Here is a 22,229-nt window from a genome sequence, read left to right as displayed (position 1 = left end):
GCGGAGGGAAAGCGGGGTTTCAGGTGAGATGGTCAGGAAAGGTGCCACGGGGACCTGAGGGAAATGAGGGAACAGGTTTCACAACGATGGGGGAGAAGAGCACAGCTGACCCTTGAGGGATGTGGGGCTTTAGGGATGCCATCCCCCACGCAGGTGAGAATCCCCGTGTAACTTCTGACTCCCCCCAGACTGGACCGCCCGGTGCTGACCGATGGCACCGTCGCAATGTGTGTTAGGTTTGTGTTACGTATTCCACGTGTCTGTGTATGTATTTGCATACTGAATTCTTACCATACGGTAAGCTACAGGAAAGGAAATGTTAAGAAAATCACAAGGAAAATACATTTATAGTACTGTACTGTATTTCTCGAAAAATATCTTCCTGTAAGTGGACCCTAGTCGTTCACACAGTTCACATACCCGGGGGTGTTCAAGGGTCAACAGCACTTGGGCGGGTGGGGCGGGGCCTGGAGGCAGGACTTCCCTAGAGGGGTCAGAGCTGAGACCCCACCCCCACCCCAACAAGGTCTCTCCATTTCTACCGCCCCCTAGAAGTGAGCTGGCAGGCGTGGGTGCCCGCGGAGGCCTCTGGCTGCTTCTTCCCTGGGTCTCCCTCTATCAGCGGGGGCCGGCTCACCAGGGGCGCCTGGCTGGACCTTGGCCTTCATCAGGACCATATGCACAGCCGACCTCCTACCTCCCTACTTCTCAATCCCCTCATACATAGTCAACACTCAGGGAGATACCCCCTTGCACAGCTGAGGAAACCGAGGCTCAGAGCCTTTCTCAACACCCTGCACTGCACTCGGGCCAAGGACTCAGCGCGGGGAGGGAAGCGCTTTGCCTCGTGGCCCCTTTGACACTTCTTCATGGGGAGGGATGAGTTCTTCCTGGGTTCCGCGGAGGATGCTCCCGGAACTGGACGGAGAGAAGAGTGGCAACGGCGGACGGAGGTGACAAAGTGTTGTCTCGAGGGACGAGGGTGGGGTGGGGAGGGGGATGGGAGGGCAGAGGGGGCGCAGAATAGGCCCCGAAGGGGTGATGGGAGGGGCTCAAGGACGCCAAAGTGCTGGATGATGTTTGCGGGCGGGGAACGGCCGCGGGGGTTGGGCCTGGAGGAGGCGGGCGCAGGGGCTGAGGGGCGGGGGAGAAACAGCAGACGAGGCGCGGGAGGTCGAAGCGGGCTCAGGGAGGCCGCTGTGGGTAGAGAGCGGCTAGAGAGTGTCGGAGGTGGGCGGGGCCGGAGCGGCCGCGGTCGGTGGGGGTGGGGAAGGAACCCCACCCGCCAGGCTCGGGGCCCTGGAAGCCCGGCCTGGGGCGGGGCCTCATCGGTCGGGGGCGGGGCCTACCGGCCCAGGGAGGGTGGGAGGTGGGGCGAGCAGCGCCGGGGGGCGGGACGGGACGTGCCGGGAGGGGGCGGGGTCTGGAGGGCCGGAGGCGGGGCGGGAAATGGCCGGGGGGCGGGGTCTAGCAGAAGGCGGCGTGGGGGCGGGGCCCGGCGGGCCGGGGGCGGGGCGGAGCCGGGGGCGGGGCGGGGCGGGGCGGGGCGGGGCCGGGCCGGGCCGGGCGGGGCGGGCGGTGGCCCGGAGGCGCGCGGGCGGCCGCGGCGGCGCGGATCTGCGCTCGTTTCCCCGGACTCGGCAGGCGGGCGGCGGCGACGGCGACGGCGGCGGCGACGCGCACAAAGGCGGATTGTGGCTTCACTGGTGCTCGCGGCAGGCGGCGCCGGGGCGGGGGCGGCGGGGCGCGCCGGGGGCCCCGGCGGGCGCGGCGCGGGCGATGAGCCGGGGCCCGGCATGGCCTCTGCGCGGCCGCCGGGCCGGGCCTGCGCCTCGGCGCCCGCGGCCGCGGGGCTCCGGGCCGGGCCGCCCGCCCTCGCCGCCGCCGCCGCCGCCACCTCCCCCGAGCCTGCGGGCGGCGCCGAGGCCGAGGAGCGCTCGCTGCAGCGCATGCTGCGCGCCATAGCGGAGGAGCGCGGCCGTCTCAGCCTGCGCCGGGAGGTCTGCGGCCTCGGTGAGTGGGGTGGGCCGGGGCCGCCAGCGCCGCGGGTGTGCGCGCCTCGGTCTGTGCGTGCGACCCTGTCTCTGAGCCTGTCTCGGTCTCTCTGTGTCTCCGTCTCTGCGCCTCCGTCCGTCTCTGCGTGCGTCTCGGACTCTGGGTCTTTCGGTCTCCGCGTCTCTCTCCGCCTCTGCGTGCGTCTCTGTCTCTGGGTGTCTCCGTCTCTGCGCCTGTCTCCGTCTCTCTGTTAACGTCTCTGCGTGTGTCTCTGGCTCTGCCTGTCGTGGCCTCCTCCATGCGCCCCCCAGGTCTCCACGTATGGGTTTTTCCTGTGTCCCTGTGTGTTGGTCTCTGATTTTGGTCCCAACAGCGGCTCTGCACACTCACGTCTCTGTGTCTCTTCCTCTTTCCCGGGTCACTCGGCGTCTCCCTCTGTCTGTCCCTTCGAGTGTGTCTGTCCATCCTTCTCCTTCCTCTCCGGGGTTGTGACAGGTCCCTTCCTTCTCTGGGAAGCCCTCCCCGGGGCTTCGGTGCCGCTGCAGGGAGTGTGGGCGTGGGATCTGGGGAGACCCTTGGCCCATCACCAGGCGGGGGCGGAACAGGCCCCCAGTGGGCTCTGGGCGGACCTCCCTGTCAGCGTGTCCGGGCCACCGTCCCCCGCTTCCTGAAGCCTTTGTCTTCCGGCACCTCTCCACACTGCCATTTCTTCCTCTCCCATTAGCTCCAACTGGGGACCTGTTGGGCCTTGCCCCCCCCCCCCCCAACCCACCTACTCAGCGGAGGGAGCAGGGACTGCCGCCTCTCTGGGTGTGATCCTGCTTAGCTGAGGCCCTGAGTCCTACCTCTGCTGGTGGGGTGGGGTGGGGGGCACCTGGTATTGTTTGGAAACGCCTGGGGCTGAAGGTGTGGGTGGGGTCTCCCGGAGTGGCTGGGTATGAGGTAATCACTACTGTTGGATCCTGCCCGACCCGAGCCGAGGAGCCCCCTTCCTTGTAGTGTGTGGTTGTCATTTTTTTTTCCATGAAAAGACCCCTCCCTTCTTCGTGCCGGCATGATTTCATACCACATTGTCAGCCAACACCCCCCCTCCCCACCCCAGTCTGAGCTGGGAGTTTCAGAGGGGGTGACAGCGTTGTGAAGGAGGGGATGCCAGCCTTGGAAATTCTACCCTTGCCCCCTTCCTTCACCACTGGGGAGTCCCAAAGTGCCAACATATCCCCTCTAAGGTCACACAGCAGCAGGGACATGGCATCCCTAGGGGTCCGGGCCCCTCAGCAGGCCACACCCTGAGTCTAGAGAGGAGAGGAAATGAATCCGAATCCTCGTTTTTTTTTGTAGTTACCTTAGCAGAAGACTACGTGTCCCCTCAGGAAGCAGGTCCCAGCCCAGCCTGCCCCAGGAATGACCTTTCCTGGAGCGAGGGTGGGGTGCCTTGGAAGTAGGGACGGGCCAGGAAATGGGTTTCTCAGGTTTCTTTTCTGATAAGGCGTCAAGACTCAGTGTTGAGCAGACATTGAGGGACCCTCATGAGTTCATTCTAGCGTTCACTGAGCACCTACTGTGTGCCAGGCTGCGTGCCAGGCCCACCTGCCACCTGGCCCAGGATGTCTGGGATGGGAGGGGTCTGACGGACCATCTGCTCCAAGCCCCTCCGCCCAGTTTGCTCCCAAGCTCCAGGCAGCCCCTCCCCACCTCTCTGAGCACCTTCTCTCCTCTGCCAGGCCCCGCCCCCAGGAGCCCAGGGGGCCATTCCCTGAGGCCGATCCTAATGAATTCTAGCACCTGACATTTCCGGAGCTGCTCACCCTGTGCCAGGGCCTTTATGCGCTCTGTCAGTTCCATTCTGACTTGGCCTGATAGGAGTGTCATCTCAGTTTCACAGATGAGCAGGAGGTTCTGGGAGGGGGGAGGCTTGCCCAGGGAAAGCCAGTGAGGAGGTGGCAGAGCTGGGGTTGACCTGTGGCCAGTCTGACAGCAGAGCCTGCTGTGTCCCTCCACTGCTCCCCAGATGTCCCTGGCCGGGCCTCGCCGTGCCTGTCGCCCTGCATCTGGGGGAGGAGAAATGCCCCGTAGTTCCCGTGTCTCCTCTCCGGGCACGCGGTCCCCACTCCCACACCCTTCCCCCCCCTCCCCTCCTCCCTCCTGCCTTACCCACCCCCCAACCCCCGTCCTGAACTCCTGAACTCCTGAACTCTGTCCCTGTGGCGCTCTGATGCTCTGTGCTTTTATGCCCGCTCTCTTCTCCTCCCGGAAGGCCGCCCCTACTCCCCTGCTCCACGCACACCTACAGGGGTCTCTCCAGGCCTCAGCTCCAATGCCACCACCCTAGTGGCCCCACCTCCCCTTCCTGTGCCACTGCCTAGGCTCTTTGTGCCCGATGCATGTCTTCTGGATCATCAGGCTGATTGTGGCGCCGTAACAGTCTGTGTGACCGTGTCCCCGGTTAGCAAGCGAGCCCCTTGAGGCCACTGCCCAGTCTGTGACTCCTCAGTGCCCAGCACAGGGCACGTGCAGAGCAGGTGCCCAGTAAACATTTAGCAGCACCAGGGAGAGGCTTTCTGGACGAGTAAATAAGGGTATGGGTGTATAGAGAGTAGGCTCTTAGCCTCTTAGAAGGGTGCACTTTGTCCCTCTTTCATTTTTCACGAGAGAAATGCTGTGTTCAGAGAGGGCCAAGCTGAATAGTGACCTAATGCCAGAGTAGAGTCAGGACCCAGTGGGTGGCCTGCCCACCCAGAACGCCGCCCCCAAAGAACCTTCGCGTGTCCAGCAGATCGCCCGGCCCTTTCTTCTCCACTTCACAGCTGTGACAACCTGTTACGTTCCTGCATTTTAAACCTCCCAGATTGTTGCCGTGGTTGTTCAATTAAAGCTGAGGCTCTTGAGAACCATGCCATGTTCTCTGAGGTTGTTTTGAAGGTGTGAGGGAGCCTCTGGTGGAGACGCTTGACCCTAGACACACTGTTGTCATTTCTGAGTCACAGCGTCTGTCTAAGATGGGAGAAAGCGACTGCTTCTCCCCCCCCCCCCCCGCCCCCGGGGCTTGGGCTCTCTCCCGGGCCCTGGACGTCAGCTGAAGCGTCCCGTACCGGGAAGGCTCCCTCTCAACAGAGGCAGCACCCCGCTGACGTTCAATGGGGCCGCGTGGACTTGACCTGGCCCCGGGGTCTGGTGTGCACCGTGGACAGGCGCTGGGAGGGGAGGGGCCTACATCGTGCTGAATGTCTTTGGGCTCTGCCTGGGCCGAACACCTTTCAGAGCGGCTCTGCCTGGACCGATGTCCCCTTTTAGGTGGCCTAGGGCATTCTCTCTCTGGCCGGGAGTGCTGGGGGGGGGGGGCGGGGAGAGGAGTGTTCCGTGTTCACTGTTTCCTTTTATTCTTGAAATTGTCCTATAAGGTGGGTATCGGTACGCTCTTCTCTTTGTCCTGAGGACCAGATGCAAGTTTCGAGGTGAAGTAATGTGTCCCCGGGTCCGTGGCTCGTAAGTGGCAGGATGTGTCTGAGCCTTAGCTCTCAGCGGCGTTGGGACCCACCCATACCTGTCCTCAGGGTGCTGGTGGTCCAGTCATCTCAGGTGTGCGCAGGTGGATTGAGGAAGGGCCCAGGTGGAGGCATGAGAGGTTCCCTCAGGGGCCACAGAGGAGGGAGCCACCACGGCTGCTCAGGGGCATTGTGCAGTGTGGGGCCTTTGAGAGGGGCCACGGCAGGGCAGGACTTGCCTGGGCGGAGGGGGGGAGGCTGGCCCGGCTGGAAGGAGAGTGGAGGCTGCAGCAGTGGTCTGGGCCCTCGGCCCGGCCTCGGGGGGTTTTGTGGCCATTGACTTGGGCTGCCTGCCCTGTGCCCGTCGCACGGCAGCTGCAGTCACGCCCATGGGGGTAGGGTCTGTTGGCACCCCATTTTGCAGGTGAGAAAAGCAAGCTTCAGGAAGCCAGGCGACTCACCCAAAGTCATGTCGCTGGGAGGTGGCAGAAGTGGGATTTGTGGCGTTCCAGCTGCGGCCCGTCAGATGCCGGTAGCCATCCTGCAGGGGGTTCGTGGAATGAGCCAGAAGGAATGAAGTGGGGAAACTGCCTTCCAGGGAGCCTGCCAACCTGGCCCTTTCTCATTTTGCTAGGTGCGGCGTAGCTGGGCATCGGGGGGGGGGGGGGTTAGCGGGAGGTGTGCCTGGAAGGGAAGACCGGGGCGGGGCTGAGCCTCTGTGAAGTGGCCACCCAGAGTCTGTGGCGTCACGGGAATTGCAGGAGAAGTGACAGCTTCACGGGCAGCGTGAGGAGCAAATGAGACAGGGCAGGTCCAGACCCTACACGGAGTCGGACCCCAGCCTTGCTTTTGCTGTTGCTGTTACAGAAGATACAGAGCACCCGGGCCGGTGCCCGTGCGTGGAATTGGGGTTGTGCTTGTGCGGTCCCTGAGGACAGTTCCCCGGGGTTCCCTGGGGCCCCAAGCCCTCCAGCCTAACCGAGGCAGGCTGGGCCGGGTCTGGGCCCGTGCTGTGGGGAGGAAGTGTAACCGTTTGCGTGGTGAGCGGTGCCTCTTTCGGTTCCTGGGCCTATTTTTAAGGCCTGTGGGTTCCGGCCTCTGTCTGTTTCTGGGGCTGGAGGAGGCCGCCCTGTGGTCTCTCCTGAGGCAGGGACTCTGTGTCCTTTCAGGGAAACCTGAGGACTTTGGACCTCACACTTCAGAGACCAGGCAAGGGGCGCCTGAGGGCTCAGTCGGTGGAGTGTCCGATTTTGGCTCAGGTCATGATCTCGCGGTTCATGAGTTCGAGCCCCACATCGGGCTCGCTGCTGTCAGCACAGAGCCCACTTTGGATCCTCTGTTTCCCCCCCGCCCCTCCCCCACCTGTGCGCGTGCACTCTCTCTCTTTCAAAAATAAATACACATTAAAAATAAATAAATAGGGGCGCCTGGGTGGCGCAGTCGGCTAAGCGTCCGACTTCAGCCAGGTCATGATCTCGCGGTCCGTGAGTTCAAGCCCCGCGTCGGGCTCTGGACTGATGGCTCAGAGCCTGGAGCCTGTTTCCGATTCTGTGTCTCCCTCTCTCTCTGCCCCTCCCCCGTTCATGCTCTGTCTCTCTCTGTCCCAAAAATAAATAAACGTTGAAAAAAAAAAAAAATTAAAAAAAAAAAATAAATAAATAAATGAGGAGACCAAGGGTCACATCTGCAGGGCTGTCTCTGCAAGGCAAGAGTGTGAGAGGTTGTGTGGCCTGCCCAGGGTGGGTGCCGTGGCCCCTCATGGCCATATTTGCCTCCTTCCCTGAGCCTGGAAGCCTCGGGAATACCCGCTGAGCCGTGAGGCCACTCAGGAGACTCTGCACGCAGGATACTTGTTAAAAAAACAGCCTCAGACGCCCAAAACCAAAATTTTTTTTTTCCATTGAAAAAGTGTTCCACGCACATTACAGAAACTGGAAAATTTAAGAGGATGGGAAAAAAAAAAATCACAGTTCCAATCGTGCAGAGACGACCGTTAACTTTGCAAAGTCTTGCTTTCCAATCCTTCTAAAGCCTTCTTAAGGAATACTCGACATTCCAGACACAAAGTTTCCTAGTCACGCTTTCTTACTCAAAACTCCTGAAGCATCTTCCGTGTTGTTCAAACGAAACACCGTCGCAACGACCGCAAGGTCATTGGGTGGCTGTGCCCTCGTTTCCCGGATTGGTCTTACCTCGTGGGAAACTTAGCTTGGATCCAGGTTTTCAGCCGGCCTCCTGGTTTGGGCTCAGGCAGCAGAACGTCCTGTGGGTCACAGCCCGGCCTGGGGAAGCCGGATGGACAGGAAGGATCCGGAAGTCCACCGGCCCGACCCTGTGTCTGCACAGACAGCGGGGTGAGGCTCAGAGAGGACCCTGCCACAGGTGGACCACAAGGGGCAGGGTGCCTGATCTGACCCACCTGTAGCCCCCCGCACAGGTGAGAGAGAGAGCTGATTAGCGACAGGGCAGAGGCAGAGGCTCCCTTATCTTCCGTTTGCAGTGACAGGGCCAGGACGTGTGACGGGGAGTAGCTCAAGTGCACCCCTTTCAGGGCCCCCGTCGGCTACAGACGGGGGCTGGGATGTTGCTTTTGGACCTACAGGTAAGGGGTTGGAGCGGCTGGAGTTGAGCCCGCAGCGGTGGGGGCCAAGGTCGGGGGCCACCCAGCTTGGAAGGAGCCTTTGCCCAGCCCAGGCTGGGCGGCAGGAGCATCAGCTCAGTTAGAGAGGGACCCCCTCCTTTTAAAAAGGGAGTCCTGGGGCGCCCGAGTGGCTCAGTCGGTTAAGCGTCTGACCCTTGCTTTCGGCTCAGGTCATGATCTCACGGTTCTTGAGTTCGAGCCCCAAGTAGGGCTCTGCGTTGCCGGTGTGGAGCCTGCTTGGGATTCTCTCTCTCAGAATAAGTAAAGAAACTTTGAAAAAAAAAAATAAGTAGAAGGGAGTCCCGTGTCTGACATGACATGAGACAAACATCCGGCCAGCTTGAGTTTTTAAAAGAATATAGGGGCGCCTGGGTGGCTCAGTCGGTTGAGCGTCCGACTTCGGTTCAGGTCACGGTCTCACGGTTCGCGGGTTCGAGCCCCGCGTCGGGCTCTGTGCTGACAGCTCGGAGCCTGGAGCCTGCTTCGGATTCTGTGTCTCCCTCTCTCTCTGCCCCTCCCCCACTCATGCTCTGTCTCCCTCTCTCTCTCTCTCTCTCTCTCTCTCTCAAGAATGAATAAACATTTAAACAAATTAAAAATATATATATATATACATATATATTTCCCTCCCTTGAACGACCAGCAAATACTTGAAAAATGTCTGTTGGCAAAGCAGAGAAGAGGGGGCTTAGTTTTCAGGTTTTTGTCTTGGTGGTGGAGTTGTTGTTCCTGTTTATCTTTCAGGTAAAACCCCTTTGCTTTTGGATGTGCTTTGAAAAATCTTGAAAAACGCCTTTTAGACTTGGGTTTCTTAAGACAGTGCGGAGGCAGGATCCTCTCCCTCCCTCGCGGAGGAGGGAAACGCTCCCTCTGCCTGGGTCTGGCCTCACCCTGTCTGCTGGAGATCTGCGCCTCTCTGTGGCCCTTGGTGGGGGGGGGGGTGGCTCTCCGGCCACTTCCTGACCCCTTGACAGAATCAGTGCCCCTGCCACTCCGCCAGTCCCACCAGTCCCGTGCCGCTGCTCTCCCTGCTCTGTGTGTGGCCTCCCCTCCCTCGCCCCCGCCCTGCCAGGCCTCCCTTCCCTCCTGGGTTGTCAGTGCTGTGGCAGCTCAAGGTGGGCTGACCAGCCCAGGGAGGGGGTGGTGGAGGTGGTGTGGGTGATGGGTGGATGGATAGGTATCCAAGGGGTGCTGGGGAGGGGTGTCCCTTGAGTGGGCCTTCCTCACGGAACTGTCTGCCTGGCAGAGACCAAAAGTGGGGAAGAGGGCAGAGAAGATTCAGAATTTAATTTTTCCGAAGTGCTGTGCTGCTTTGGGGAAACCACTGCGGCTCTCTGTTCTCCTGGCAGGGTAGGACCGATTTTGTTGTGCCTCCACCTAGGGCAGAGGTCAGCCTCCAGACCCAGAGTGTCGGAGAGTGTCACGGAGGCTGCCTGTGACAGGCGACAGAGCCCGGGGTCGAATCCAGACTGTGGGCAAGGCCCTTCTCCCCTCTGGCTCTCAGTTTCCTCTTGCATCAAATGAGGGAAGGAAGGTTGACCTGGAGTAGCGTTCTCAGCCCGCAGCGCCCGGACGTGTGTTCACCAGGCCGCAACGCCACTGCCTGACACCGAGCAGGGCCACTGACACCGCCTCAGGGAGCTCGGTGCCACTGGGGTGCCGTGGCTCAGGACGGCAGGAATGAGATGGGAAGAGGCAGAAACGGGAAGCGTCACGGATCCCACCCCCCAACAAGGCGGAAACGAGGACCCTGTCCTTCTGCCACCCGGGGCCCCGGCCTCGCCCTCAGGCTGCAGCCTTCATGACCAGCAGGTCCCCAGCTGCGTTTGCGGGGCCTCCCTGGGTGATGCCAACACGGTGCCACCTGCCCGATTCCAGATTCCTCCCGACCCCAGGAGGAGGGGAGCGGCCCCCACGCGGCGGGGCTCCGCGCAGCTGCAGGGCGCAGGGGTGCGGGCCTGTCTGCGCGGAGGCGCTGCGCCCGGGAGCCCGCCGGGGAGGCCACGAAGCCCGCTTGCTCCCGCAGAGGGTGGCCCCGCACAACCCTGTGGCAAGGGGTGTTCGCCCCATTGGCAGGTGAAAACGGCGAGGCCCAGAGAGGCCGGGGCGCTTTGTTCAGGGTCGCGGAGCAGCGAGGGCGGGACTCGAGGCTGTGGCCTGTGCGCTCTCGCGCTCGGACGCGCCGTCTCCCCAAGGGGAGGCGTTTGGCACCCACTCACCCAGTGGCCTCGCCCGGTCTGGTGTGTGAGCAGGAGCCGGGCCGCCTGGTTTCCACAGTGAGGGGAAGGGGATCGCGACACGGAGACGGATGTGGGACCGGCCCCTCCTGAGCACGCGGCTGTGCGGCCCAGGGCCGTGACCCAGACCAGGGGGGGGGGGGAGCAGGCCCCCCCGGGGGGCTGGGGAGGGTGCGTTGGGCGCGTCCGTGCGCTAGGGGACGTTGGCATCGGTGCGCAGAATGGATGCCGTCATGTGGCCTTGAGTCCCTCTCGCCAGGCTGTGTGTTCGCAGGGATACAGTGCTTGGAGCGGGCGGGCTGTGGACGCCTTGCAGGGCTGACCTAGGCCTCTGGGGCTCTGTGACCTGCCCCCACCCAGGTAGCCTGTGGAGGTGGGGCCCTGGGCCGTGGCCAGGGCCACGAGCAAGTGGTCTCCTGCCCAGGCAGCGGGGTGGGGCGCAGGTGGGCGCGAGGGTGGCCGGTCACAGCTCCGGTCTGGGATGGGGCACCTTGTGCGTGCGTCTGGGAGCCTCGGTGACCCTGCAGAACCGCAGCTTGTCTCATAGGCTCTGTTTTAATGTGTCAGAGCGAAGCAGTGAGTCAGGAGTTCGAACAAGGCCACAGCAATGACGAGCTCACAGGAGATGGAGCTTTGAATGTGCGGCTACTCTTGGGCCATAAGTGCTCCGGCAGGATCGAGGTATCTGGGAGCAGTTTGTGGGGAGTGAGGTGTGGCGTTGAGTGACAGTGGCCGCGGGGCATTTGCAGGCGCTGCCGTTCTGGAGAGTCCGGAGGATCGCTTTTGGGAACCTCGGGCCAAGGACCCCTCGGGCGGACGCCCTGCCCCGTGAGAGCGACCTGGCGGTCAGGGTCAGGGTTTATTTTTCACTATGCCCGGGGCCTCATGCAGAGCCCGCTCTCGGAGCCGGTGGTGATCCGCCCTGGCATAGATTCCAGTCCCAAGGCCCAAGGCCCATTATGGCCCTTCTGGGTAACCTGGGTCAGGTGCCTCTGTTTCCCGCACCGTGAAGCGGGTCATTAGGGGGATCCCGGATGTGACGGAGGGTTGTAAGCGCGCTTCGAGGATTTCACAGCGCCGTGCATGTGTGAGAAGGGGTCGGGAGTAAAGCGCTTGCTGGTGGAGGCTCTGGGCGAGCGTCAACGCTTCCTTCCGTGGTGTCTGTCCTCTGAGCCAGCTGGAAGCCGGAGGTCGGTCATCGTGACGTATTTATTTGTTCAGCCTTCGCTGGTGCCTGCTGGGGGCCCCACCCTGTGCTGGGTACTGGGTCATCCTGCCAGCAAGGTGTCTCGTCCTGGAGGGGAGGGACACCCAGGCAGGTGTGTGGAGCCGGCGTGCCGAGGCCGTGGCCTAGAGCTAGGAGCGCAGCTCGGAAGGCAGCCCCGGGCAGGAGTCTGGTCCTGCCGCCTACTTGGAACTTGACGTCAGACGGGTGACTCGAGCTGCGAGCTTCACGGTCCTCATCAGCTGAATGGAAGCAGTGACTTTACCTCACAGGGTGCCTGAGCTGGAGTGTGCATCGGAGGCGGAAGGGATCAGGTGCTCGGGTGCAGGTGGCCTGGGGCGGTGGGGGGGGGGGTGACAGCTGCGGTGTCAGCACAGACAGGCTTGAGACCAGCACGGCCGGGGGCAGAGACCCTACGGTGGGGGGACTGGCGGGCTGAGGCTACGTTGGAGTTTGGCCAGGGAGGAAGGGCGGGGGACCACACTGCAGACTTTGGGGGGGCTGTCTGGAGGGCCTGGCTCATATGGTGAGGAGGACGGGGAGCCGGGCAGGGGTGTGGGGCCTCACCCGATCTGGCCGCCTTGCGTCACCGAAACCCCATGCTTCCCGGAGGACTGGCCAGGCCCGTGGGATCCCTCACGTGGGGACCCGTCTGACCAGTGCTTCCCCTTCCAAGGGCCTCGTCACCACAGCCGGGCACCCCCGCAGCTCCTTTGTTTGTCTTCTGTGCCCCGAGGCAGGGTCTTCAGCCCTCTAGGAGCACTGAGAGGCACGAGTTGGTGAAAGGCCTATTGAGGGGCCACAGAGGCCTATTCATCCCGCCGCCCCGGCTGCAGGGGTGTGGGGGTGGCCAGGGGCCAAGGTCTCCCTGGGACTCTCCCCAAAGAGGCTAGTTGACCTCCCACCTTTGGGAGGGGGCCAGGCGGAGCAGAGGCGTGCTCTCAGGAGGCCCCTCCCCACAGCAGAGAGACTCCGCCCCACTCCCTCCCCGCCCAACCCTTCAGGGCTCCCCTGGCCCCTGCCAGCGTGGAGGCCCGGAGGCCCCATTCAGTGGGATCCTCTCCAGCTCTGGCTCCCACTGGGCGTCTTTACCCCTGGGCCCCTTCCCCAGCCGGCCTCACCGGGCATCGCCCACAGGGGGGCCTTGAATGTTCTTCCCCTGCCCTCGCCCACTTAACCTGTAGGTTTGAGCCCTCACATGAAATCTCTCCTCGGGGGAGCCTCCCTAGTGCTCCTGACCCTTACCGAGGCAGTATTAACACTTGTGTGTGTGTGTGTGTGTGTGCGCGCGCGCGTGGGTGAGTTGTGGATAAATCCTCCCTCCCCTGATGCTCCGGGGGGCAGGGGCCGCCCCACACCCCGCACTGAGCATCTAGCCCCTACGAGTGGCACCCCATGCCTTTTGGCTCCAGATTAAACAAGGTGTGGATGGGAGTGACCTTGGACAACCGTGTCTTCACTGGTAAATAAAACCTGCTTCACACAGTGTTAACGTCGGCAATACAAGTATTCAGCACAGTGCCCGGCACTCGGTGAACCCTCGGTGTTATTTCAGTTCAGAAGTGTTTATAAATGTACGACAGAGTATGTGACAACCAGGAAGAGTCATTCCAGCACTCTGAACACGAACCACCGTGGGCCTTTGGTTTACTTCCTTCAGTCTGTCTTAGGCTTATTCATTTGCTTATTTGTGAGGGGGGGAGGGGAAGAGAGAGAGGGAGAGGGAGAGAGAGAATCCCAAGCAGGCTCTGCGCTCTCAGCTCAGAGCCCGAAGTGGGACTCGATCTCACAAACCATGAGGTCCTGGCCTGAGCCGAAACCCAGAGTCAGACATCTAACCGAATGAGCCACCCAGGCGCCCCTTCTGTGACTTTGAGAACAGAACACGCTCAGGGCACTGAACTCGAAGGGTATGAGGAGAGTCATCGTGAAGAAGGCCCTTTTCTCTGTAGCCCGTCTTGGGACGCCGTGGTGGCACCAGCGAGGGCGTGAATAACGCTTGCTCACCCGCCAGCGTCCTGGGGAGGGCTTCCCGTGTATCCGCTCATTAAAACCCCCAGCAACCCCGAGAGGTGGTTTCCATTCTTACTGTGGTTTTACAGGTGGAAAACAGGGGCCTGGGGTCTGCCAGGCACCGGCCAGAACCGCTGGAGCCCGGCGCCCGCCCTCCTGTGCCTCGGAGCGCCAGCGTTCGGTCGCCGCCGGCTGTCCCGTTAGCAGGGGGGACCCCTCGGGCTGCTTTGCTGCTCACTTGATCCTGGAGACCTTTCCTCACTGGCACAGGTAGAGCTCTTTCCCTTCTCGTGGAACAGCCGCATCGCAGCCCACTCTGTAAACGATCTCTGACCTCTGTCGTGACTTCCCTGTTGAGGGGACCATTCCAGTATTTCGCAAAGGGCTACAATCAGTTACATTATTTGGGGCAAACCCTCGGGAGGAGAATTGCTGGGTGGAAGGTATGAGCATTTGTGGTTTTTGTCCCCCGCCGTGTCCGCGGAGATCGTTACCCGTTCCCCTTCTGCTGCCGGACGCGAAGTCCTGTTCCTCGGCATCGCCTTCACCCGGGGGTGTTGTCAGGTGTTTAGATTTTTGTAGATCGAAGAGGCGAAAAGTAGACGTTTGTGGTTTTCATGTGACATTCCTGTAATTGTGTAAGTGGAGCCTGTTTTCACGTTTGAATCTCCCCTCGCCGTTTGGATCTGCCTTTGCTTTGCATCCTGTTTCATTTTGTGTGCATTAGGTGAAACTTGTTATTTATTAGGGAAAATCAACCTCAGTTAAGCGGTCCAGTAATTTCGGGGCGCCTGGTGGCTCAGTCGGTCAAGCGTCTCATTTCAGCTCAGGTCATGATCTCCCAGGCCGTGAGTTCGAGCCCCACATTGGACTCTGTGCTGACAGAGCGGAGCCTGCTTTGGATTCTGTGTCTCCCTCTCTTTCTGCCCACCCCCCCCGCCCCCAACGCTCACTCTCTCAAAAATAAATAAACATTAAAAAATGAAAAAAAAAAAGAGTTCCAGTAATTTTTCTGGTGTGTGTTTTCTTTTGTTTATGATGCATGTGGTGCTTTTTTGTCCCCCCATAGAAATATTTTATTTTTATGTAGTTTGATTAATCTTTTCTTTGAAATCTTATGCGGTCTATTTAGAGAGGCTTTTTCATCTCTGAGAATAAAAAAAATGCTCTCACAGTTAATTTATTGATTTTTTTTTTACGATTTTACTTTTAACATTAAAAGCTTTGATCTTCTGGAGTTTATTTTGGTTGAGCACAGACCCAGCCTCGTTCTTTTTCCTTAGCCTGCCAGTTGCCCCAAGACCAGTTGCTGAAGAGTCGGTCTCCAGCCTGCTGGTTTGAAGCGCCATGTTTACAGAAACTAAATTCCGGTGTGTTTTTTCCGTGTTTGCTTTCTGTGTTCTTCCCTTCATCTGTCTGCTAAGTGCTATCACCGTGTTGCTTTCACTAACCAGTTCGTTCATGTCACTTGCTTATTCAGTTAGCCAATATTTATTGCTTCCCGTAGGCTGAGCACTCTTCTAGGGACTAAGCATGCAGCCGCGAACAGTATGATCACAGGGGGAAAATATTCATACCTTCACGGAGCTTACGTTCTCATGGGGCATCTCTGTCCTCCTAGGGGCAGGTGTTGGCAAAGCGTGGGCCAGTTCTGGCCTGATGCCTGTTTTTGTGTAAATAAACTTGTGTTCGAACATAGCCATGCCCATTTCTTCACATGTCGCTCTGGGTGATTTTATAGTTGAGACAGGACCATATGGTCTGCAGAAGCTAAAGTATTTTCTGTCTGGACCTTTTCAGGGAAAGTGTGTTGACTCCTGTCCTAAGGAGAGGCTGAGAGCAAAGTAAATACATAGGTAGAATATGGATGATGTGCTACAGTGCCAGGTTCAGGAAGCTGGAGAGGAGATGTTGGGGTGGGGTTTGCAGGTTTTAGTCGGGTCAAGGGCTTGGAAAGGCTTCCCCGAGAAGGTAGGTGTTTGAGTGAGGTGTTGGAGGGAGGCCAGGAAGCACCTGATGGGAGATTCGGAGGAAGTATCCCCCGCAGGGAGGATTTTAAGCAGGGAAGGGACAAGAACTGATTTCACAGGACCAGTTAGAAAGCCGTACCAGTAACGAAGGCCGGCAGGCGGTGGTGGCTTGGGCCCTGGTGGAACAGTGGTTCCTGAGAGATGGTTGGATCCCAGGTTTGTGAGAAGATGGAATCCATGAAATGATACAAAGTCACAGTGGCAGGGAAAACAAAGGAAGCAATGGTAGAAACGAACAAATGTGTACATTAACAAACCTGCCCAAGAAAATGATGGAAAAGTTTTTGTTGGAGTCAGCTTCTGGTTGAGACGGTAGCCGGAAGGTGATGCAGGGCCGGGACGTTTCTCGGTTTGTTTTCTAGCATCCGGTGAGCCTCGACGTTGTATTTGCCACAAGTCTGTGGGTTAACAGGTCCCCGCTCTCTCCTCTGTTCTTGACCTCGCTGGTCAGTTTCGGTCCTGCAGGTAGACCTGCGCGAGGCGGGCGAAGGCACCCCACGGCCCCGGGCAACACCAAAGGGTGATGATGGGTGGTTGGGGCTGTTAGTAGTGCCTGAGGGTTTTTAGCTTTTTCCGGTGTGGTTTTTAACAACGATAGGAACTCTGTCCCCACATGGTTCTTCCCGAAGTGTCCTGGCCGTTCGCGCTAATTCGGACACATTTCTCTTGGCATTTTCTATTGGCTCATGTTAGATTACCAAGTCGCTCCCTCTGTGATTTGAATATTCCCAGCTAAGATCTCAGCGAACCTGTCAATTATTCAAGTCTTTGAAAAAAACTCTGAACGGAGCATTTCTTCCCGTTACACCTTCTGCCTGGATTTATACTTATGACTTCTAGTGTTTGAATCATTTTTCAGTTGAGTGTTTTGCATTTTCCAAGTCAGGTATAATGTCATCTGTCGGTCATGATAATTTTACTGGACTTTCACGATTTCTATTCTTAATATTTTGGTTGTCTAATTGCAGTGTCTAGTATCTTATCTAGTACCTAATTATACTGGATTGTGATAATACTTAATTTGTCTCCAACTTTTTCTACTTGAGCTGTAGACCATGTTTAAGGATCTACTCATTCATTCCTATTTTATGGAGAATTAAAATTTTTTTTAACGTTTATTATGTATTGAGAGACAGAGAGAGACACAGAGCATGAGCAGGAGAGGGGCCAAGAGGTGGGGAGGCACAGAACCCGAAGCAGGCCCCAGGCTCCGAGCTGTCAGCACAGAGCCCGACACGGGGCTTGAACTCATAGACTGTGAGATCATGACCTGAGCCGAAGTTGGTCGCCCAACCAACAGAGCCACCCAGGCGTCCTGAGAAATTTTTTTTTTTTTTAATTTTTTTTTTCAACGTTTATTTATTTTTGGGACAGAGAGAGACAGAGCATGAACGGGGGAGGGGCAGAGAGAGAGGGAGACACAGAATCGGAAACAGGCTCCAGGCTCCGAGCCATCAGCCCAGAGCCTGACGCGGGGCTCGAACTCACGGACCGCGAGATCGTGACCTGGCTGAAGTCGGACGCTTAACCGACTGTGCCACCCAAGCGTCCTGAGAAATTTTTTTTTAAATCAAAAAGGGTATTGTATTTTACTGAATGTTTTCTCAGAACCATGGAAATGATCACGTGTTATTATTATTATTATTTTTGATCTGTCAATATATAGTGCATATATGGATGGATTTCCTAATATGGGACCGTTTTTGTATTAGATTAAATCCTGCTTGGAAATGGCATATACTTTTTAATATTGCTTCGAAGATTTTTGTGTCGCTGTCCACAAGCCTGTGCCTTCCTGCGTGCGCATGTATATGCATGCACTATTTTTGGAATCAACATTATGCTGCCTTGTTAAAAAGAATTTGCAGATTTCTTAGGCTCTAAAAATGTATGAGTCGCACTGGAACTAGCTGTTTCTTGAGGCTCTGGTAGAATTGCCCTCTCAAAAACATCTCTTGGCCTGCTACTCGAAGTACCTTTTTTAGAAGTGGCTCTCGGACAGTTTTCTCCGTTGTAATACACGGTTCTCATTTTTAATGGCTGTGAGTGTTTTACTCGGGGTGTTGTTACAACGGCTTGCTTATTAAGCCACGTGGTTTAATGGTCTTAAAGTGGACGGGGGTGATTTCAAGGAATGCCTCCCAAAATCTAATTCACGATTTTTCAAAGGTCTGGTCAGTGGACAATAATTTGCCGGAGGCAGGGGAAACAGTTGGACCCCTTGGGAGCTGACGGCTATGAGTTCTTCCCATATGGCCCATCGTCATTATTCATGGATCGGTATTTGGAAATTCACCTGCTTGCTAAAATTTATTGGTGGCCACCAAATCGGTACTTACGGTGCTTTTGTGATTAATTGCAGACATGCGCACAGTGGTGAAAAGTTTGAGTTGCCTGACGGGTGCAGGTTACCCCCCCCCCGAGGTCGAACAAGGTGACATTCTGCTTCTGCCTTGTCTCAGCTCATACGGTACACGAGTGTCCTTTTGCGGTCGATTTAGTGCCTGTATTTTGCATTTTTGTGCTTTGTGTTGGTGATTTTGCTGTTGAAAACAACACCAAGGGGCGCCCGGGTGGCTCAGTCGGTTGAGCATCTGACTTCAGCTCAGGTCGTGATCTCATGGTTCGTGAGCTCGAGCCCTGCTCCCAGTGAGCCCCACTTCTCTCTCTCTCTCTCTCTCTCTCTCTCTCTCTGCCCCTCGTTCACGTGCGCCCCCATCTCAAAAAATAAAAATAACAAATAAAGCAACCCCAAGCATAATGCTTCGGTCTGTCTGGTCCCAGGCATGAGAAGGCTGTGACGGGCCCTTGTGGAGGTCTGTGTGTTAAGTGAGCTTCGCTCAGGCGCAAGTTACTGTGCTGTTGGCCTGCGTTCGGTGTTGACGAATCGACAATGTATCAAATCAGGTGTCCTGAAACAAACACACATAAAACAAGGTTGCGTGTTGATTGGTGGACGACAGTGTGTCCAGAGGCTTGCGGAACCTAACTGGGTGGGTAGCCCCTTAGGGAGCGCTGGTGTGGCCCCGCCAACCCCGTGCTGGGGTGACAGTGTGACCCCGCTGACCCCACGCTGGGTGACCCCACTGACCGCGTGCTGGCGTGACATGGCCAACCCCGTGTTTCTGGCTACTTTAAAGAACATAACGGGGCGCCCGGGTGGCTCTGTCAGTTGGGCATCTGACTTCGGTTCAGGTCATGGTCTCACTGTCCGTGAGTTCGAGCCCCGCGTTGGGCTGTCTGCTGACAGCTCAGAGCCTGGAGCCTGTTTCAAATTCTGTGTCTCCCTCTCTCTCTGCCCCTCCCCCACTCACGCTCTGTCTCTGTCCCTCACAAATGAATACACGTTAAAAAAAAAATTTAAAAGATGCTGCTTTAGGACCCCGGGCCAGCAGGGGAGGTGGCCCTCGGGCGGGGGGGCTGTCTGCAGTGTTGCCCGGGTGAGTGGCCCAGCATCAGGGGCTGCCTGTCTCCCATAAGTCCCTCCACTGGGTTCAAGGGTCCTGAAAACCCGCTGGCGAAGGAGACAGGGACACAGGGACGGGGAGAGTGTTGCAGGTGAGGGAGCTCCCTGCTGGAGTGGCAGCTGCCTGACTAGTGACCCAGGGGATCTCTTGCTGGGCAGGCCTCGGGAAAGGCCACGTTGCTGAGAGAGATGTGCAAAGCAGCAGCGCAGAGGGTCCCCACGAACCCATGTGTGGATGGAACTTTACAGCTTGCAAAGGACGCTCTGTTGGCCTCTCACCCCGTCCTCACCGTCGGTTCCGGGAGGGTGGCAGGTGAGACCCATCTTACGGACGGAGTCACTGAGGTTCAGAGAGGTTGCGTGAATTGGCTGCCTGGCTAGTGCGGAGTAGAGCTGGGACCTGAACTTGGGCGTGCCTGCAAATTCTGACACCGCGCGGTGCCTCCAGGAGCCAGAATTCTCGCCCAGTCTGGACTCTCGACCCTAGCTTTGGACTTGGAGCGCGAGGTCTCCGAAGACTGGCGGGGGGAGGGGGGGGTCCCTTCTCCACCCCCGTCCATTCTCTCTCTCTCATCAGCCCTATGACATTCACCAAAAGTTGTACCTTCACGGGAAAAGGGGGTGTCCTCTTCCTGTTAGCAATACTGGAAATCAAATACAAGCAGAAAGGAAAAGATAGTCCCTATCGGGTCCAGCAGCTCCCGTCACTCTCGTTGGTACTTCCTTGTGGCCCCCCAGCTCTGGTCAGCGTGTCTGCGGCCGAAGCCCTGGGCTCTTCCCCGAACGTCGGATTACACGCCATCCTGGACCCGCTACAACTTTTTATTGACGTTACTGGGGCCTAATTCACGTAAAACAAACTGCACGTGTGTAAAGCGGAAGCCCCGATGGGGTTCGTGGCTGCGCGTACCTGGGGAGCCACCACCACGAGAGGCAGAACGTGTGGGGACACTGGCCGTTTGCTGCTTGTCCCTGCAGGCAGAAACCCGCGTAGCCGTCTACGCTTGTCTTCGGCAGGTCTGGAGATTCATCCCTAGCATTGTGTGGGTCAGAGTTTGTTTTTACTTTCAGTAATAGGCCACTGACTTGGCTGTGTCACGTGGGTCCGTTTTCCTGGCCTCCAGTTTGGGGCTGTCACGAATAAAGCTTCTAGGAATATCTGTGGCCCGGTGTTTACGTAGACACGTCTCATCTCTTGGGTGAGTACCTAGGAAGGGCTCAGTCGGTGGCAAACACGTATGTTTGTAAGACCCCGCCAGTTTTTGTAAGTGGGATTTTTGTAAATACCAACCCTGCCCTCTTAAAAATGACAGCTCGTTCTTTGTCATGGATTTTTCATTACCAGTGGGATTAATGTTTTCCCACATTTTTGTTAACTGGTTATGCTACCTCTTTGGGTGTTTCGCCCATGTAGCTGTTAGGGTCTTAGGCATTTCCTTCTGTAACTTCTGTGATGTGAGTTCCTTCTATATTACGGACGTCTGTTGCTCGACCGCGGATTTCTGTCTCCTGGTTTTCGAGTTCCCTTTGATTTTCGTTTTGCTACTCTGGGACACGAGGGCAGTTTCAAGCGTTCCGGAGGACAGCTCTTGACCTTTGTGATTCCTCTTCCTGCTCTTTGACTTTGAGCGTCCCGGGGGGTGGAGATGGTCTGGGGGTCTGCGCCACTGCCGTGTCGCCCGTGGCCCCCTTCTGGCGGCTGTCCTGGTGGTTCTTTGACTTGAACACCTCTCCCGCCTCCCGGTGGGACCTTCTTCACCTTGTGTTAGAGTGAGGTGTGCGGGGCTTTCCCTGACAGTTTGAGTTTCTTCCTGCGGGGCTTGTTGGGTTGGTACTAAGATAACGTTAATGATTAGATTAACGTTAAGATAATGTTAATGGCATCCGTGGCGTAGACCGAATTTCGAAGCCCCTTGTTCCGTTCAGAGATCGGCGCTGCGTCTCCTAACTTGCACGTGCCGGGCGCCTGGTGGCAGGCTGGGCGAGGGTCAGCCCTCTCCTCTTCTCTCCCATCGCACCTGCTCGGTGCACACAGTAGGCCTACCCGCCCCACACACTCGTCCTGCTTCCACCATGGAGTCATTGCTTTGGGCCCTGGGGAGCCCAGCAAGTGCGGCTTCTCTGGGGCTTGTTAAGTCCGGGACCTGTGGCTGACGGAAGGTGGCCCGGGCTTCAGCCGGAGGGTCCTGACTGGGCCACTTCCCTGCTGTGGGCACCAGGGCGAGTTGCCCACCTCACTGAGCCTGTGAGGTTGGGATGAGCCATTAATTTTGCCAGCATTTATTGAGTGCCTCCTGTGTCCTCAGCTCTTTCCTGGGCTCCGAGATCTGGCGGTGACCGTGGTGACCCAGACGACGTCCCTGCTCCCGGGATGCGTTCCTACAGTGGAGGACAGAAGTGCAGACACCGGGGGCAGGATGGTCGCGATGCAGTAAATAAGATGTGGTATGACAGGAAGACCCTGAGGGCACGTTAGTAACACGGGGTCAGGAGAGGCTCCGTGATGAGGCAGCATTTCAGCCGTAACCGGAATGCAGCGAGGACCTGCCTGGACAGGGGTCCCAGGGCAGACAGGTGGAGGCGCGGGCTGGCGCCGGGCAGGGGCGGGACTGTCACCGCGGGGTTGTGGGAACTCTAGGTTTTGTTCTGAATTCCGGGGGAAGGTTCTAAGGGGGGCAGGAAGAGATCCTTCGGTAAAGATCCCGTGGCTGTGGTGTGGAGAGTGGGCTGTTGGCGGGGGGGAGGGGGGAGTGCAAGTGGCAGCTGCCGTGTCCCAGCAGAGGTGGCGCTCGCTGGGGTTGGGGGTTTGCGGGGAGAAGGGGGACGGCTGGGCACGTGGCACCCACAGACCGCTGCCGGCCACCAGGCTGCCGGGGGTTTGGTGGGGGGCATTTGCGTGCCGGGCCCAGCACCGTCCCCTCCGAGAGGTTTGGGTGTGGCCGGAGGAAAGTGGGCGACCCCGGAAGGGTGGGCTTTGGGCCGAGCCTTCGTACGAGGCGTGAACTACTAGCTGGCCGTCTGCTTCAGGCTCCGGGGCCTGCGGACTTTACTCCAGGGCCGGGGTGGACGGGGTGCGACCAGAGTGTTTTTAGCGCCGTGAAGCAGGGAAACGGGGGCCCCCTCGCCTGGCCCCCGCT

General features: G+C 58.2%; 1 protein-coding gene across 5 annotated transcripts in view; it reads left to right on the top strand.

The window, feature by feature from the left end:
- Positions 1–1,910: 1,910 nt before the first annotated feature.
- KIAA0930 (KIAA0930 ortholog) overlaps positions 1,911–22,229 on the top strand; it is a 38,449-nt gene continuing 18,130 nt past the window's right edge. For 4 of the 5 annotated variants that reach the window (XR_003970095.1, XR_003970094.1, XR_003970093.1 and 1 more), the window contains exon 1: positions 1,911–2,013. Coding sequence is in view for 1 of the 5 variants with exons in the window: in XM_030320903.1 (XP_030176763.1) it covers positions 1,950–2,013 (64 nt within the window). In the remaining 4 variants the exon portion in view is untranslated. Of the gene's footprint in view, positions 2,014–11,643; positions 11,898–22,229 lie in introns of those variants that run through there. The other variant, XR_003970096.1, reaches the window with a different exon arrangement.

Source organism: Lynx canadensis, chromosome B4, assembly GCF_007474595.2.
Source record: "Lynx canadensis isolate LIC74 chromosome B4, mLynCan4.pri.v2, whole genome shotgun sequence".
Taxonomy (NCBI): domain Eukaryota; kingdom Metazoa; phylum Chordata; class Mammalia; order Carnivora; family Felidae; genus Lynx; species Lynx canadensis.
Note: the sequence above shows the minus strand (reverse complement) of the source record. Positions and strands in the feature narration are given on the sequence as shown.